We start from the raw sequence: 16,942 nt of genomic DNA, 5'->3' as shown, positions 1-16,942 counted from the left end.
GTTTTCCCAAATTAAATTTTTTGTAGTTAACACAAAGACGATAACGGTATCATTTTCATAAACTTGCTCTTAGAAACCTCTTTTCAAAAGTTTGTGTTTTTAGGCCCCCAAAACGATGTTGTCATGTAAATGAACGGCCAAAACGCATAAAATGTTTTCAGTTTTTAGTTGAAAACGGTGTCGTGTAAATTGCCCTAAAACATTGTTATTTTATATAGAATATTAGATAAAAAACTAACTTATTTTATTTTAAAATATAAGTTTTAAAATTCAGTTTATTTCAGAAATTAAAAATTAAATTAAAATATTAAAAACAAAAACTAGAAAGAAAAATGACAAAAGCACATCAAATTATTAAAATGAAAATATATAAAAAAGATTCCAAATATGAATAATACTATAATACTATATAATTAACAAAACATAATTAAATTAAATATAATACAAAAAATTAAACAGCTAGAAGTGCTACATTCTCCAAAGTAATTTGTGCGTAAAATGGACCTTTACGAAATCTCTGCTGCAGATTCACAAACGCTTCGTATACCACGGATTCGTTTGTTAAACGTGTGTATATTAGTGAATTCCAAACATGTGTAAAAAGGATGTGTGCTTATTCATAATTTGCATATTCCCCGCCCATGAGTTACAAATGCAAATGATGTGACCAGGAACGCTGTGGACTCTTCTGGAATTCTTTCTCAGGTTTGGAACTTTGGATCCAGGATTTTGCATAAATGTTGAAGAGACTAATTGGCCATATGAATAGCAATAAATATTAAATTATCGTGTGTCCCCCAAAGCATGTTTTAGCCAGCTAAACACGTGGTGCTCTCCTGAAAATGGACAGCTGGTGGCGCTTGAAAGCACTTTGCAAGGTTTTTTTTCCAGCTGAGATACTTTGGTAGCTATGATACAGAATATCCATGGCAGTAATGTTTTACTAGTATCTCATTTAGAAACGCAGTGAAAAAAAAAATAGTATTAACTTCTCTATTATTGTTGTTTGGTTCATGTACAAGTGGAATGATTGGTCGGTGTAGATTTTGTCCCGCCCTTCCTCCACTGTGATTGGACAGCCTGGTCTAAAAAAAGAACAGTGACGCGTGCTGCCTATTACCCAACGTAAAATGGGGTAAATCAAGTCCTGTAATATTAATATGGTACGCCTGCCCTACATAGTGCATCAAAATGCAATGTCATCAGGTTGCCTAAATTAGAACAGAACGTTCAAATGTTTTAGGCACCATATACTCGTGGTGGGGAGCAGGTGTAAATTTCTTAACCAACTAACATTTTGAAAATACGAATATTTTCGTGAATCCAAAATTTTACGTCAGAGCGGCTACGAACGATTTACACACAAATTCGTTCTGCTCGTGTTTTATGAATGAGGCCCATAGAGTACATTCAGAAAGTATTCTTTCTTTTATTTTCATATTTTGTTTTTGCTAATGCTAAAATCTTTTAAATTCTTAATTTAAATTATTTCTAAATAACATGTTTTTTAATAAATGTGCAAAGTTATCGCTACTTTTTTTGGGTTGTATTTTTTATTGTATTGCATTGTATGTGAAAAAAAGAATACTAATAATAAAAATAGTAAATTTTTCCAGTAAAATCCTGGCAGGGTTGCCAGCCAGTTACTGGAATTTTTACAGTAGTGGTTCTGTAATTTAATTTACACAGTTTTACTGTAATCAAAGAATACATTAAAATTCTTTAAAATCCGTTAAATTACAGAACTGCTACTGTAAAAATTACATTAACTGGCTGGCAACACTGCTGCCAGTATTTTACTGGAAAATATACTGGTAATTTTTAACAGTGCACCAATGGTCAACGGGCATAGTTCAAATGACTCTGTACGCTATTGGTTAGTCCTAGAACCAATCAGACCAACGATCCATTGCGCCGCTATCTGTCATCGTGTTAAACTGGCCAATAGCGCGCCAGGTGGATAAGACAATTTGTGATTGGTCCCCGCAAATTTGTAACGGAAGCAGGATAGAAAAAATGTACAGGTTTCCAGCCTGAGCTGCAGGGCGAAATCACACCGCCGGCAGATCGGGCTGGGTTTAACCAGTCATGGCGACAGGTGTCAACATAGCAAAAGTTAAACGTTTTAAAACGAAAATGCACTAGTGTAAATGGGGCCTGAAAGAAAAGTGTGTAGCCTCATGACGTGTCTCATAATTGTTCAGGCTACAAACTTTGAATGGTTTGAAAATGGTTTGAATGGTTTTGCAAATCTAACAGATATGGCCAGACTCTATTCAAGGATAGAAGTTCTATGTTAAATGACAGAAGTGCAAGTCTGACAGCTCTCAGATTTTCAGACTCAGAGAGAGGAGACAACTTCAGCATCTGCCTGACCAGCACAGGAACTGAACTACAGACAAGCGAATCTTTAATAATAACTCCCCTGGTTCAGCACGTGTGCTTCCAACACCTGACATCTGGCACCTTCTTCAGGCAACAACAAGATTCTCTCTTCTGCAATCTTCTGAATACTCTCCAAGACCCGAGAACACCAAATATTCTCAAATGGAGGACGTACTTAGAAAAAAAAATCTAAGCGCATATGTGCAGAAAGTCAGCAGATGTCAGAGTTAATGCAAAAGATTTGAAATCAAGACTGTACAACCCAGATCTCAGGTGTAAACCACTAACGCCACCTGCTGTCCGTGTTGTAGAGCAACAGATACCAAGGGTGCTGAAGGGTTTAGTGAGTCATGGTGAAAACATGCCTGTTTGTTAACTGTCATGAGACATTGCAGTTATTAACAGCACAGTACCCAAAGACATGTGACACTCTTCTGAGTGTTACAGGGTTAAGTCGAAATTCCACCAAGTAGAATACAGCAGTAAAAATAGTACAGAATGCAGCAGAAGTTATTATCGAATTACTGATTTAGCAACCAGATAAATGAGCCATAAAACTAAATTCTTATTATTTCTTGATTGAATAGTTCATGCAAGCCATACAAAAACTGATATCAATTAAAAATCAGTTCATGATCATCTAGACTATTTGCAAGCAAACTTCAATCCAAAACAACAAAAAAACATGCAAAACTGCTTATTACTAAACATGCATTTATAATTCATTGTTATTCACTTCACATGTCTGTTTCAGGTACATGCAAGTGAAACATTAAGGTTAATAGAGAGCTGTGAATTAATGACAGGATTAGAGGAGTAGATGGTTCAGTCCAGGTCATACTGAGAGGAAATGAGTTGGGTGGATGATGGGAGAAAAAAAATCTATATATATAATAAAAACTATTGTTTTGTGGGGAAACACATCAGTACATACCCAGAAACAGCCTCTTAGGAAGTTTGATTTCTTCGTCCTTACTGTCTGTTGCTTCAGACAAATAAGACAAATAAACAAAAAATAAGAACAAGGAGAGCAGGGGAAAAAATAGATTGCATCGCTCCATCTTCTATGAGACACAAAGAGCCCTGAAGTCATGGAACTCATGAAATCATGTCCAAGTCATATTTTCACCCTAAAATCAAACGTTAAGATACTAAATTTTCCATTAAGAAAAACAAACATACTTAAAACATATTTATATATACTTGGCATTGCGCATTACTTTCCAGCATATAATATAACCTCTCACCATTAAAAGCCATGTCCCACGCACACAGTTACAATGTTCTCATTATAATTTAATCTAGCCTATATGACAGATTTGCACTGCACAAGCTGAGAACACCGCGCATCTGAAGTATCTCAGCTGATGGAAATAATCCATTATTTTTTGGCTTAAATATATTGGCCAGAAATTTTCTTAGGCCGATAACATAAAAAATGTACATATATTGGCCGATATATAGTGCATCCATAAACTAAATAAATGTTATTTAAATAATTGATTTATTTTTCACATTACAGTAAATGAGAATAATATAATTATATAAATATAATTTATAAAAGATATTTTTAGTCACTTTTCATCAGATTTTGGGTTGAAATTGACTGGTAGTGTATTTGGGTCATAAGGTTTGGAATTATTAAAAAAAGACTTTAAAAAAAGTCTTATGCTCATGAAGACTACATTTATTTGATCAAAACTACAGTAAAAACTGTAATATTATAACAATTTAAAACATACATTTTCTATTTTAATATATTTTGTATTTATTTGTGACAAAAATTTCAGCATCGTTACTCCAGTCTAATATGCTGATTATTATGATAGTAGTTTCTCTACTTACATTGTATATTGGGTAAACATTGATAACAATAATAAATGTTTCTTTAACTGCTAATCAGCATATTTAGAATGATTTTTAAAGGATCATGTGACTCTGAAGACTGCTGAAAACTCTTTGCCATCACATGAAACATTACATTACATTTTTACAATATATTAACACAGAAACATGTTCTTTTAGATTGTAACAATGTTTCACAATATTAATGTATTTTTGATCAAATAAATGCAGTCTTGGTGAGCATAAGAGACTTCTTTTTTCATTAACACTGGTAGTGTGACCAATAGTGTATGTTGTTGACAGATTTTGTGAAATTTACCCAGAAAAATGACATCTGTCAAACTACTGAAGCTACATATGCAATCATTAATTTGTATATGTACCAAAGGGGGTTGTTAAAATGTGATTGAGATGTAACAAGGGGAGTTGTTTAATGTGATTCCTCTAGTCTAGTTATTTTGATCATTCTCCATCTGTTGAGAAGCAGTTGGAGAGTTTGCAAGTGTGAGTGCTGTGAAACTTAAAGGGATAGTTCACCTAGAAATTAAAATTCTGTCAATAATTATTCACCCTCACGTCGTTCCAAACAAACAAGACTTTCATCCAACTTCGGAACACAAATAAAGCGTAAATATTATGGGCTGCACGATTAATCGTAATCGAACCGTAAACACGATTTGGGTAATGTGCGATTATTAAAGCTTAAAGGCTTCGTCCCGTCCTTCGAAGGTCCCGTTCTTCGCGTGTTTTCGAAGCTTTGATTAGGTTTACAGTGTGCAATATAAAATGAGTTCATGTTTCGTGTGTAAAAAAAACAGTATTTTACACACAATTTACTTATCTATACAGCGCTGTTTCCTCTTTCCTAAAAACAGCCTGATGATTTCCTTGTTCTATGAAGTCCCTCCTTCAGAAACACGTAACAAGTTCTGATTAGGCCAGCACTTCTCGTGCTGTGATTGGACAGCAGCTTAGCGCACTTTGCCCGGAAAGGTCCCGCCTCTTACCATAACGGGGAGATGCAAGCGCTGAATGCACGCTCTTCTCCACGTGGGAGAGCAACAAGACCACGCCTCCTTTTTTGCGTGTTCTTGTGGGCGGAGGGTTAGTCAACAAATGGTTCTAATGACGTCATTACATCCCTGCACTTCCTGCTGTTGTCCAAAGCGGCCGTTCACTGTAGGCTTTGAAAGGGAACTTCTGTTAAATAAAATATCTCACTTGGCATTGAACTTTGAGCTTTATAATTTTACAGGCATTATTTATGCTCTAAAAGCAACATCACACACTGACTAAAGTTTGAAAGATGGAATCGCGAAGAACGGGACCTTTAATGAAATAAATAAATGCCCAGTGTTTTAGCGAAGAGCGGCTCTATTATCATAATAATCGCAATTACATATTTTCCCCAAATCATGCCGCCCTAATTTAAATAGACTTTACACACTTAAAGCAATATCGTATCGCTTATCGGATATCGCATTATTTAACAAGATATCACATTTTTCTTCAATATCGCACAGCCCTAGTAACTACCGCTTTGCTGCTTCAAAAAGTTTGTAAAGAGACGTAAAACTAATCCATATGAATTAAGTGATTTAGTCCAAATTTTCTGAAGAGACACAATAACTTTAGATGATGAACAGATTGAATTGAAGCTTTTAGGCTTCCACAAGAGGTTTGTTTTTGCACGTCAAGCAGGTTCAGTTGAACTTTTGTTCATATTCGCTGATCAATGTTTATAATGTGTGAATAAAAGCATAAATTCATTCTGTTCATTATATTAAAAAGCAACCGAGTCTCTTCAGAAAATGTGGTCCAAACCACTAAAAACCACTTATGGATTAGTTTTATGATCTCTTTATGAACTTTTTGGAGCATCAAAGTGGTAGTCAATGGAAGGACAGAAAGCTCTCAGATTTCATTAGTTTTTCATAGATGAACGGAAGTCTTGCACGTTTGGAATGACACGAGGGTGAGAAAATAATGACAGAATTTTCATATTTGGGTTAACTATCCCTTTAACCATGAGTACAAGTTTTTTTAACTCTCTTAGCTGTGGTGTCATTGTTAAGATAACAGTCAACCCATAAAGACAGAGAGAACAGTACGATTTCACATCAAATGATAAAAACTGTTTAAACAGGATGTCCTGTATAAAACAACAGAGTAAAAGACTATTAGTTTAAGGCTTTATTTAATTTGTCCAAGGAGCGTTTCTAAAGTCGTAATATGCCTGTACCTTTATGAACTGTGTGCTTTGTTCTCTCTTAGTACAGCATACTACCATACTGCTCAAATTACTTCAGCAATGCATTTTCTGCATGCATGGATACCTGGAATCACTCAATGGAACATATATGAAGTCACGTCGTGACAACAGTGAAGCATTGTACCATCATTTTAAAACACTTTAAACATTGCATACTATACTGTATCACATTATTCTTAAAAATTAGTATGCAGTATACAGTACATAAGCATTCCATTCTGAACATAAAGTTCAGCTTTTGGGCTCATATATGTCGAGTTGACAGTGAACAAATTCATCTTCTAACAACATTCAAGTATAATTAAACCTGAGACTGATGTTCACCAAGCAGCCAGTCGGTCAAAGTTCATCAACTTCAAAGGCCCTCCTTGTATGATAATCTCATGGAACATGTTCAAAAACAGACCCTGACCATGTGACTGCATATATTCTAAATTAATAGCCTATAAACTCCAGTACCAAACTCAACTAAACAGACTGGGAAAACAATAATTAGAGAATTGAATTAATTAATAATAATAATAATCCAAGAAAAAAAAATATTCATTCATCTGGGAATAAAAAAGGTGTTATACAAAACTCTCTCTCCAATATAATGCTGAAAACAACTTTGGTCTGCAGCTCCACACACACTCAATCGAAGGCTGTAAAGAGTCGTAAAGATTCCCACCTGTGAACGAGCGGCGTTTGGTGTTGAGTTCAGTGACCATGCGGACGTTGGTGCACAGGTTCAGCATGATTAACATTGTGATGATCATGATTATACTCTGCCAAAGCAGCGGACTCTCAAAATAACGTCCAAACCTGGAAAAAACAAATTGATACTGAAAAATGGATGAGGATTTATAAAAACCATTGCACAGATTTTGTTAGGGCAGATTTTATATTTCATTTATATACCTCAATTGTTTTATTATTAGCAAAAATAAGAAAAAAGTAAAAATAAGCACCTCTCAATATTTAATCCTTCGCATTTAATCCTATAAATGACATGATGTGCATATTTTTTGTGTCCAAGTGCTTTATTTCCTTTTAAAATAATTTGAATTAATTTCTAGTACATTTAAATAATGCACATTATTCTACATTTTCTTTTCTTATCTCAAATGTCAGTGTGGCACAACCAAAACCATAGCTCTTTTATTATGAAAGGTAATAACAGTAAACATAATATTGCATCATCCAGACAACCCCAACTGATCCTCGTGGCAGAGTGAAAAGGTTTGTAGATTGCTCTCAAATATGGGTAAAACTGTTAATTTCAAGTATGGGTAGGTTGGTACACTTTCCATGTGGTTGTACTGTCATAAAATTAGTCAAAGAATGTATTTAAATGCTTTGAAATGTTATTTACAACTGAAACTTCTTTAAACACATTGTTCATGTATATGGATGTGAATAACTGCCTTACAAACACATACACACAAAAGGAACATTTTGCAAGCACATTATCCAATATGACATTACCATTGTCAGATAAATGCCTCTTTATAAATACGCATTAAAGTGAATGATGGCAGATGAGTGGATTAATAATGTGTCATGCATTTACATTGCTTCCTCACTTAGCTGTTGTGCATTACTCACCTAAATAGGATTCTTAATATGTTGGCTACCAGCAGCACCAGGCAAACATATGTGGAGAATCCTTCAGCATTCTGAGTCCTGCGGATATCCCTGTACTGAGGGATGTATGGCACAACTCCACCAAATATGATGGCAACAGATGCGATCCAAGACACCGCTTGATGAACAACATACATAATCTGATCCATAATCACTTCATCCATTTTTGAGGGATGAATCTAGCTGTCCTTTATAGATAAATCAACTTAATGCAATTACTAGCCCACTAATTTAATGAAACATAAATCATTACCATGTTTCCATTTTGTTCACATATTAAAATGTAATTTCTTGATTATTACTGGATATATATTCTAAACAACGACAGTAAATGTACTTTCATTGTCCCAGTCACCATCCACTGACTCATTAGATATGATTCATTCAAGTGCTCCTCTTTTCCTGGAAAGAAATACTTGCTAAATCAATAGAACGGTTCCTCAGCGTGGGTCCATATTAGATGGTGTGTATCTTTCGTCGTTTGGTCTGTGCAAAGATAAATAGAGTGCTGTAAAACATTTTAGTGCCGCTGTGATCCACTCTGCTACAGCTGGCTAATGCTCATAACAGTACTTCCGTGTTGCACAACGTCACGATGCGCTCATTACATATTCATGACACGCGCGGTCCTAATGCAAGTCGAGTTTTCTGACTTGCTCATGACAAACTGCAATGATTATACGCAAATTATGAACCAGTATTTTTAAGCAAATTTAAATGTGAGCAATACATTTACTATCACATATTAGACGCACACCACACTTGAAATGGCCTGACTTCAAACTGCTTTATTGCTATGATAATATTTGTCTCGTTTAATCCCTCAAAATCCGATTAAGTTGTGCCCAAATCGACGTTACGTATTTTCATGAAAATAAAATAAAATGTTATCAGCACTGTGTAGTTCATAATTTTCATCAGTGGACTAAAAATGTTTTGTGACGTACACAAAACATTTCTGCTACTAAGGGTTAAATATGCCCTCGACGAATGAGGAAGTTTATGCAAACAGTGAGCGAAAAGTTGAAAAGTTATAGAATCCTTTTTATTCTGATGGATATGTGATCAAAGATCTATACGATTATATGCCTATTATTTTCATACTGCTGCTGTCCAGATATCGTTGCCTAGAGCTGAAACAAACAACTACACAACATAACCAACTCAACAAACCTCATGGCAGGATCCGAGTCAAAAGCTGCCAAAGATTTAACTGCAATGGCAAGTGTTCATTTTAATACATTTTAATTTGACAGTTATGGGCAAGACGAGACAATTTTATAATTGCATTTGTGGGGTATTGTTTTAAAGTTTCACAAATCTGTTCAATTCATTTATTCAAACAGATGGAGACGACAATGCAAACACTTCAAAACAGGTTTCAGAATTTATCTGACCAGATCATCTCCAAAAATATCTTTTCAGATGCATAATATCACTTTCTTAGACGTAAATTTACATTAGATTTTTTGATAGCGCTAGCATGAAATGTATTTGTAGCCTGGTAATCATGTTTTGGACACAATACACTGACAATATCACAGACTTTGGGCACTGGAGTATGCCAGAGATATAGAAATAGCCTAATGCAGTATTTTGATATAGTCTACCATTTGAACTTATACCATGCTTTTGCCATAAAACTTATGATAAATCAATAGGCTACTTTTAGTCATCAAGGATGCGTTAAATGACAGAAAAAAATGACAGTAAAGACATTTATAATCTTACAAAGGATCCTTTTTCAAATAAATTTTGTTCATGTGAACTTTCTATTCATCAAAGAATCCTAAAACACACATTACAATGGTTTCGCAAAAATATCAAGCAGCACAATTTTCAACATTGATCATAAGAAATTAGCATATTAGAATGATTTCTAAAAATTCAACTTTGCCACCAGGAATCAATTGTTTTAAAATGTGTTCAAATAAAAAAGCACACAGTATTACACCTTTTTGATAAATTAAATTTAGCCAATATCATAAAAAAATTGCCAAGTAGCAACTCCAAACTTGTACACGGTATGTGTATAATAGTAAAAAAAATATATAATCATGTTATCATGAGTATCATGTTTATTCTCTATAAATGCATTAAGCTTTATTTATCTTTATAGCATACTCTATGATGAATGCAACATTTATTCGGACTCTCATATAAAACAGGAAGTGATTTTTACATTCTTCTGATTTTTTTTTGATTCCCTGATTATACACACCATTCTGCGTGACACCATTTATTAGCAGCACTGATTTTGGCTTAGATATGCTACACACAGAACTGAGGGTTTTTCCTTAATGCCTGAACTGGATGAGATGGGAACCCGTATAGATGACCTGGAGAAGAATGTTGCTGATCTCATGACACAAGCAGGAACGGAGCATCATCACAAACCAAAGCAAGTGCATTGGATTTATTTAATCTCCAAATTAAAGTTTGCTCAATAATTAAAGATATTTAAGTAAATCATGATACAATCATATCATTTAATATTTCTGTTTTTTTGCACAGTGACTTTGAAGAGAGAACAAGCTGGCCAAAGCACTGAGCAGAGATGATGCAGAAGCTTGAGATCATTTGTGTATTAAGCTATGCATGCATTCACTCTCAGAAAAAAAGGTACAGTGCTGTCACTGGGGCGGTACCCTAAGGTACAAAACTGAAAAGGTACTAACATGTACCTTTAAGATACTAATTCACACTCTTAAAGTACTGATATGTAGCTTTTAAGGTATTAATATGTACCATTTAGGGGTGAGTAAGGTACAAAGATGTACCTTTTCACTTTGTATCTTAGGGTACCGCCCCAGTGACAGCACTGTACCTATTTTTTCTGTGAGTGTTGTTCACATGTGCCTTATTTTCTATTTCCCTATGTTTAAATACGTGATGTGGATCTAATAAACAAACTTGTTTAGATTTTGTTTCAAGTCTTTTCCAGTATACAGTATAAACAGAAATGGAAACATGTTACAATATATTCATATAAAGGGCCTCTCTATGTTAGCAATCTTTAAAAACAAACTCATAAAACTAGGCATTGGGACATTAGGCCAAAAAGACTATACTGGTCCCTTTTTAATGTGAAATAGTTGCAAAAAACATTTTAGCAACAAAGAATTGAATTTAAGGGAATACTTGTTGACTTTTAGTTTCATTTTTCTTATATTTTGCATCATCCACTAATGTAGTAGCTATCTTAGTCTATATTACTCAGAAAGATTTTGTTCAAAATTAACCATAATCCAACACCACACAATGGTGCAACATGGACGTATATTGGCTGGTAGCCTAATTAAAAGTAGCTTTGTAGTAAGTATATAATTATAACTATATACTATAATTCACAATTTACCAGGACTATAGTATTATAGTTTTTCACATGAATTGTCTCTTTGCTATAAGGGGAAAAAACCTGGCTATAACTTTGGTCAGTAGGTGGAGGCATTGTTGCTCTTTTCACAGCTCTTTCCATAGCATTAAATTATCAGGTAATTAAATCTGCGGAATCGGAGTCAGATGTGGGTCTTCAGCCATCATAATAAATGGAATTTACTGTATCTGTGCAGTTTCTCATGACTAGATCGCCTTCTCATGACTAGAATGCCTTCTCGGTAAAGGGCCCTGTGACTGCCGCCTCCCCTAGACATATACACTATAATTAATCGTTTAAAAACATTTTGTATGCACATTTACTACTGCTAACTTTGTGGGTGGTCAGTGACTTGGTTGTTGCTTTACTGTGGAATTGATGTATTGTAATAAGCCTATTTATTTTACTTAATATTTGTTTGTCATAATTTTTTTGTTGTTATTATTATTCAGTGAACTTATAAATAAATGAAACCTTCCGAAACTTGTTTGCAAATAGCCACATACAGAGGCATTTTCCGCTAAAAAAAAAAATGCATTGACAAACTTATCCCCAACACGCATTTGAATCATAAAATATTTTCCCCTTGCATGAAATATCGCGAGATTTGTGCGGACGCTATTCACCAAAGATACGCCACTTCCATCGTCCCCGTTTTTGTCAAGGGACACTACGCAAGAAATGTGACGTACGCCCGTGGGCTGGACCGAGCGTTCAGCGTTGGAGAAAGGGAATGTCGATCGGTGAGAGATCGGTTACAGAGGCGGCCGGGAGCGTCAACAGAATGGGTGAGAAATTAGTCCCTGTCGCTTTATTAAACTCAAACTGTCAAACTCTTCTGTAAGTAGTTTTATAGGTTTATGTGTGCAGTGTGTTTTAACTACGCGTGCTTGGTTGCGCGCGGTAGATGCATTTCCTTGGCGTGTTAATAGACCTGCTCAAGCTCTCTGTTTCAGTGTAATCTTCACTCACTTCTAACATGTCATTAACGGTCTCTTTTCTCAAATAAGGCATCTAATTCAAAGTTTTCGTTTACGAATATGTTTTTGTGGGAGGTACAATAATATTATCAGATAGTAATTGAACTGAATCTTGAGAATACTCCTGTGCCTTGGTATTTTCATTGTGTCCCTCAAAGATACCTCAAAGAATGCTATGATGAACAAAACATCGCACTAACATAATAATTTGTCCAGAAAACCATAAACATATCGGCTAGGATTGGTTTAAACAACGAATGCTACGGACATACATTTGTAGCTATAGTGTTTCCGTCTGGAGAAACACCTTCTTGTGTCTGTCAGTCTCAGGTTTGTGGAAATATTAAAATAAGTATGTCGCAGTAGGTCAGGGGTGTTTGATCCTGCTCCTGAAGGCTGCCTTATCAATGTCCTTAGGTTAACTAGAAATTTCAAGGCAGGTGTGTTGGTAGTGTGTTGGAGCTAAACACCTGAAAGTATCCCTCCAGGATCAGGATTGGACACTCTGGCCGATGTAGAGAATTGATCTTGCTATTGGATGAATGGTAGTATAGATAGATTAAAGGATGAATTAACAAATAGGTTGATGGATAGATGGAGGCACAGATACAAATAATTGACTATACAGATACAATAAGTACATTGATTACTCATAAAATTATTTGTTGTTTCATTTTAAACATTAATTGCATCAAACTGGCATTTGGTGATGATGATTAAACTAAACCTATGTGAAACAGAAAGTTGCCACCAGGTTCAGTATCAGTAATGTGACATACTATATCAAATATGTAGGCAGGGTTTAATTTTAGGGCACCTCCTCGCCATCTCTAGCTGGCAGCAAACTGACTGTTGGAGGTGTTTGGTTAAGGACGTCCAGCCCAAGCCATCAAACTGACGTCATCTGAGAAGGAATGCCATTCCACAGGGGAAGCACATTTTCAGATTTCGACTTACGATTGCGAAGGCAAACTCATTTTTTTTTGTGGATTAACTTGCATGGATTAATTGTTCATCTCAAGACTACTGCGCTAACGGTAAATATGGGAATCGATTTTGATCTCAAGCAGACTTTAAGGAGATCCACTAATGTATAGTGTCATGCACAGACCACCCTTGATTCACTTTTACTGTACTGAAGGTTAGTCATATTCTCTACTAAACATTCTCCCTTGCACTTGTCTAGTTCTTATTTAAGATTTTGAATGGAAATGACCTGATTTTACATGTACTCTTAAGCAACATAACCTCTTATGTGAAGCCTCTGTCTTCATGCAGAAGAACTGTACTTGAATAAATTCCTCTTATAGCAAGCATGACTGTATATGAGTTAGCTCTCTCATGAAATTTCTTGTATGGTGAAGACCCTTTTGGGCTCTTGTTCAGTGAGAAGAATTAGTGCTTTATTTATTCCCATCATGTTTGGATCACATGGCTACTGCTTGAATAGCTCCTGTCCATTCCCATGGTTGGTGCTGAGGCCTCATTTATAAAACTCTCATCAATCGAATTTGATCCTAAATTCCATGGATTTCATCTTGCCTCAAAAGGACTGAAGAGCATTTGATTAAAATAATTAAAATAATAATCTTTTCTGGAAATGTACAAATTAATAGCCAACGCAATATGCGCAAATTATAATATGCCTTCATGCACACATTGAACTGCAGCTTATGAAGAGGGAGCATTTAGAATATGTAGGAAACATTTATGATCATTTTATTCATATACACATCTTTATAAATGAGGTCTCTGGATTGAGGGGTCCCAGAATGCTCTGTTTGGGGTTTTTCACTACTCAAGTTCGATGTTGTCCATACAATAGAGTAAACATTGTTTCCCTGTATTAATTGTTGAATTGGCTAATTTGTCAATATATTTGGCTACTTTAATTCAGACTTTAAAAAGGATAAGTCACCGAAAAATGAAATATCTGTCATTTATAACCTGGATGACTACATTTTGTAGAACGCAAAATAAAAAGATATTTTGAAGAATGTTGGTAACCAAGTATGAGTGACCATAGACTTCCATTGTATGAGACATTTTATGTTCCACAGAATAAAACGAGTCTAGTTTTGAAATAGCATGAGGGTGAATAAATGAAGATGACAGAATCATTTTTGGATGAACTATCCCTTTGATGGCAAGTAAACAAGATTTCGTTCAGATTTATCCACCTCTAAATATAACGGAAGCAAATTGTGGTTGGTCTGTTTAATATATCGTTCAGATGGTTAAGTGGGCTGGTCCTGAACAAAATAAGATGCCGTATGGACCAGGCCTTGTCCCAGTAGCCAAAAGTCTGGCTGTGTGGGACCAGCAGAGCTTATGGCTCAGCGTCTGCCATTCTTGTGAATCTATTTTGGTTTTGGATGCAGATGTGATAGTGACTTTCCAGCCCTTGAGTAGGATGTTAAGCGAATAGTTTACAGCTAAAGTCTTGAGAGAGAATGTGTGTCTGACTCTGAACTGTGGGTGGTCAAAATAGCCTTTATGGAGCATATATTGTCTGACTGCTTTCATTGAGATTGTGATGAGAAAACCAGGCGGAGACTGCTTGCTTTGCTCAGGTGCTGTTGCTAAGAGTCGACAATATCCGAGTAGGGCCCTATGATTTCTGATGCAGCCAGTCATAAAAATGGAATTTACTGTATAATGTGGAATGTCATGGAATTTGGGAAATTTTGGATGAATAGCCTAAATCAAAAGCCTGTTAGTTAATCGGATCATGATATAGACCAGTGTTTGTGAATATTAAAGTGGATTTGTCTACTACACACACACACACACACACACACACATTCATGTGTGACGCTGATGGTAGTATTTTCAGCATCTGCCGTCTCACTATAAAGACATGAACACACAAACTCTCAAGGGTTCCAGAGTCACTTCACCAGCTTTTTTTTTTTTTTGGATAGGTCTTTACTACAACCCACCAAAACAATTTATTAAAGTTACACCAAAATTTATGACAAAAATGTATTATAGTGTGCAGTAGAATGTATTCCTCAAAGTAATAGTTCAATTTATTATTTTTTAAGAAATATCACAATTGGTTTTACCCATTTGTTAATTTAAACAGTAAACCACTGTTGCACAGCACATTGTCTGGCAAAAAATAGACATGTATTTTGATTATTACATTTTAAATATAAACCACTAAGATTTAAATGGAAAATTACTTGAAAATTACTGGAAACTGGATTATTTTAAATGAAACAATAAAATGGATTTCACTGGGCTCTCTCTGTTTTCATGTCCATACACAGGCTTAGGGTCATTATCAGTTTTGCATCTATATCACTTTTTTTATACTGTATAAACTGTGCAGTTTGCACTTCATTGTGGACCCTGTTGACACTTTTGTGTCAGCCATGCATTGTGAAGTGATATAACTATTTTAGACCATTTGCTCATTTTCATTGCTTCGTCTTTCTATCTTCCTTTCTTTGCTGCTTTAGTGTTAGGCTACCACATCTCTTCCGGCAGTTAAGCCACATAAAAAAACATGTCATTGTTTCATCTCTCTCTCTCTCTCTCTCTCTCTCTCTCTCTCTCTCTCTCTCTCTCTCTCTCTCTCTCTCTCTCTATCTTCATCTCTCTCTCTCTCTCTATCTATCTCTCATGATTTTGGTGGTCAGGTCTCATCCAAAGAGATCTCCTGTTCATGTCTTTTGCACGCTCAACTTCATTTAAGACGCGCGACAAGTGCGTGAGCGTTGTTTTTTTCAAAAAGAGGAACAATCCAACCTTTTAGAATGCTGCAGGTGCACTGCAGGTCATGTGACAAGAACCAACCAATCTGTCAGAATAACTTAAAGTTATCGCTTGGTAATAGTTATTCTACATGGCCTTTTCAGTTCTAATGGTAGCCTATTAACCACAGACATATCCAGAGCTGTTGCACAGGAGTTCTGTTTGCTGAGGCTTTGGCCAACTATTTTTTTTGAAGATCATCAGACTGTAATACTATGAAATAGGCTTTGAATCTCCGTCCAGATGGACCTCTTGGAATAGTTGGTGAAATGCTCAGTGTTTTCTCCAGCATTTTCCACTTGTATTTAGACGTGACATGAACAGCCCCTAAAAGGGATAGTTCACCCATCAATGCAAGTTCTGCCATCATTTACTGGCCTTCATGATGTTCCAGAGCTGTTTGACTTTATTCTGTAGAACGAACCAGAAGGATTTGGCAGAATGTCAAAGTTACTTAACCTATTTTGATAAATATTTAACATTTGTCTGTCCCATAATAACACACATCAGTGACACAGAATGTGACCTTGAGGTACTTGTGTCTTGTGTATCAGATGTGTGAAAGCCTTGACATGATTTATTTTTGGTTGTATGAGTCCTTGTGGACCATTTCTGTCAACGGTACACCATAGGAAAATGCAGTTGTGCTTTTTTTGGGGTCTTCGGCATGTTCATCATGCATGGGGGTCTGAGCTC

General features: G+C 35.6%; 2 protein-coding genes across 3 annotated transcripts in view; one reads left to right on the top strand and one right to left on the bottom strand.

Annotated features, from left to right (window-relative positions):
• The window catches only part of LOC137048097 (solute carrier family 66 member 2), a 47,149-nt gene extending 38,443 nt beyond the window's left edge, over positions 1-8,706 (bottom strand). The window contains exons 1-3 of one of the 2 annotated variants that reach the window (XM_067426097.1): positions 8,090-8,706; positions 7,173-7,306; positions 3,320-3,370 (exon numbers count right to left, since the gene is read on the bottom strand). In XM_067426097.1, coding sequence (XP_067282198.1) covers positions 3,320-3,370; positions 7,173-7,306; positions 8,090-8,292 — 388 coding nt within the window. In that variant the 5' untranslated portion in view covers positions 8,293-8,706. The remainder of the gene's footprint in view (positions 1-3,319; positions 3,371-7,172; positions 7,307-8,089) is intronic. The other variant, XM_067426098.1, reaches the window with a different exon arrangement.
• A 384-nt stretch (positions 8,707-9,090) lies between these two features.
• On the top strand, positions 9,091-11,040 carry LOC137047925 (heat shock factor-binding protein 1-like protein 1). Its single transcript, XM_067425859.1, has 4 exons — positions 9,091-9,349; positions 9,475-9,541; positions 10,439-10,529; positions 10,643-11,040. The coding sequence occupies exons 1-4, from the start codon at positions 9,305-9,307 to the stop codon at positions 10,677-10,679; spliced, it is 240 nt and encodes a 79-aa protein (XP_067281960.1). The 5' UTR covers positions 9,091-9,304; the 3' UTR covers positions 10,680-11,040.
• Positions 11,041-16,942: the final 5,902 nt, after the last annotated feature.

This window comes from Pseudorasbora parva, chromosome 19 (genome assembly GCF_024679245.1).
Source record: "Pseudorasbora parva isolate DD20220531a chromosome 19, ASM2467924v1, whole genome shotgun sequence".
NCBI lineage: Eukaryota > Metazoa > Chordata > Actinopteri > Cypriniformes > Gobionidae > Pseudorasbora > Pseudorasbora parva.
The sequence above is the reverse complement of the archived record's forward strand: the minus strand, read 5'-3'. Positions and strand labels throughout refer to the sequence as shown.

Coding starts and splice junctions, on each gene's coding strand:
- LOC137047925 (XM_067425859.1), top strand. CDS start 9,305: ATGGCAGGATCCGAGTCAAAAGCTGCCAAAGATTTAACTGCAATG. Junction 9,542..10,438: donor TGACCAGATCATCTCCAAAA/ATATCTTTTCAG, acceptor TAATGCCTGAAC/TGGATGAGATGGGAACCCGT. Junction 10,530..10,642: donor GAGCATCATCACAAACCAAA/GCAAGTGCATTG, acceptor TTTTTTGCACAG/TGACTTTGAAGAGAGAACAA.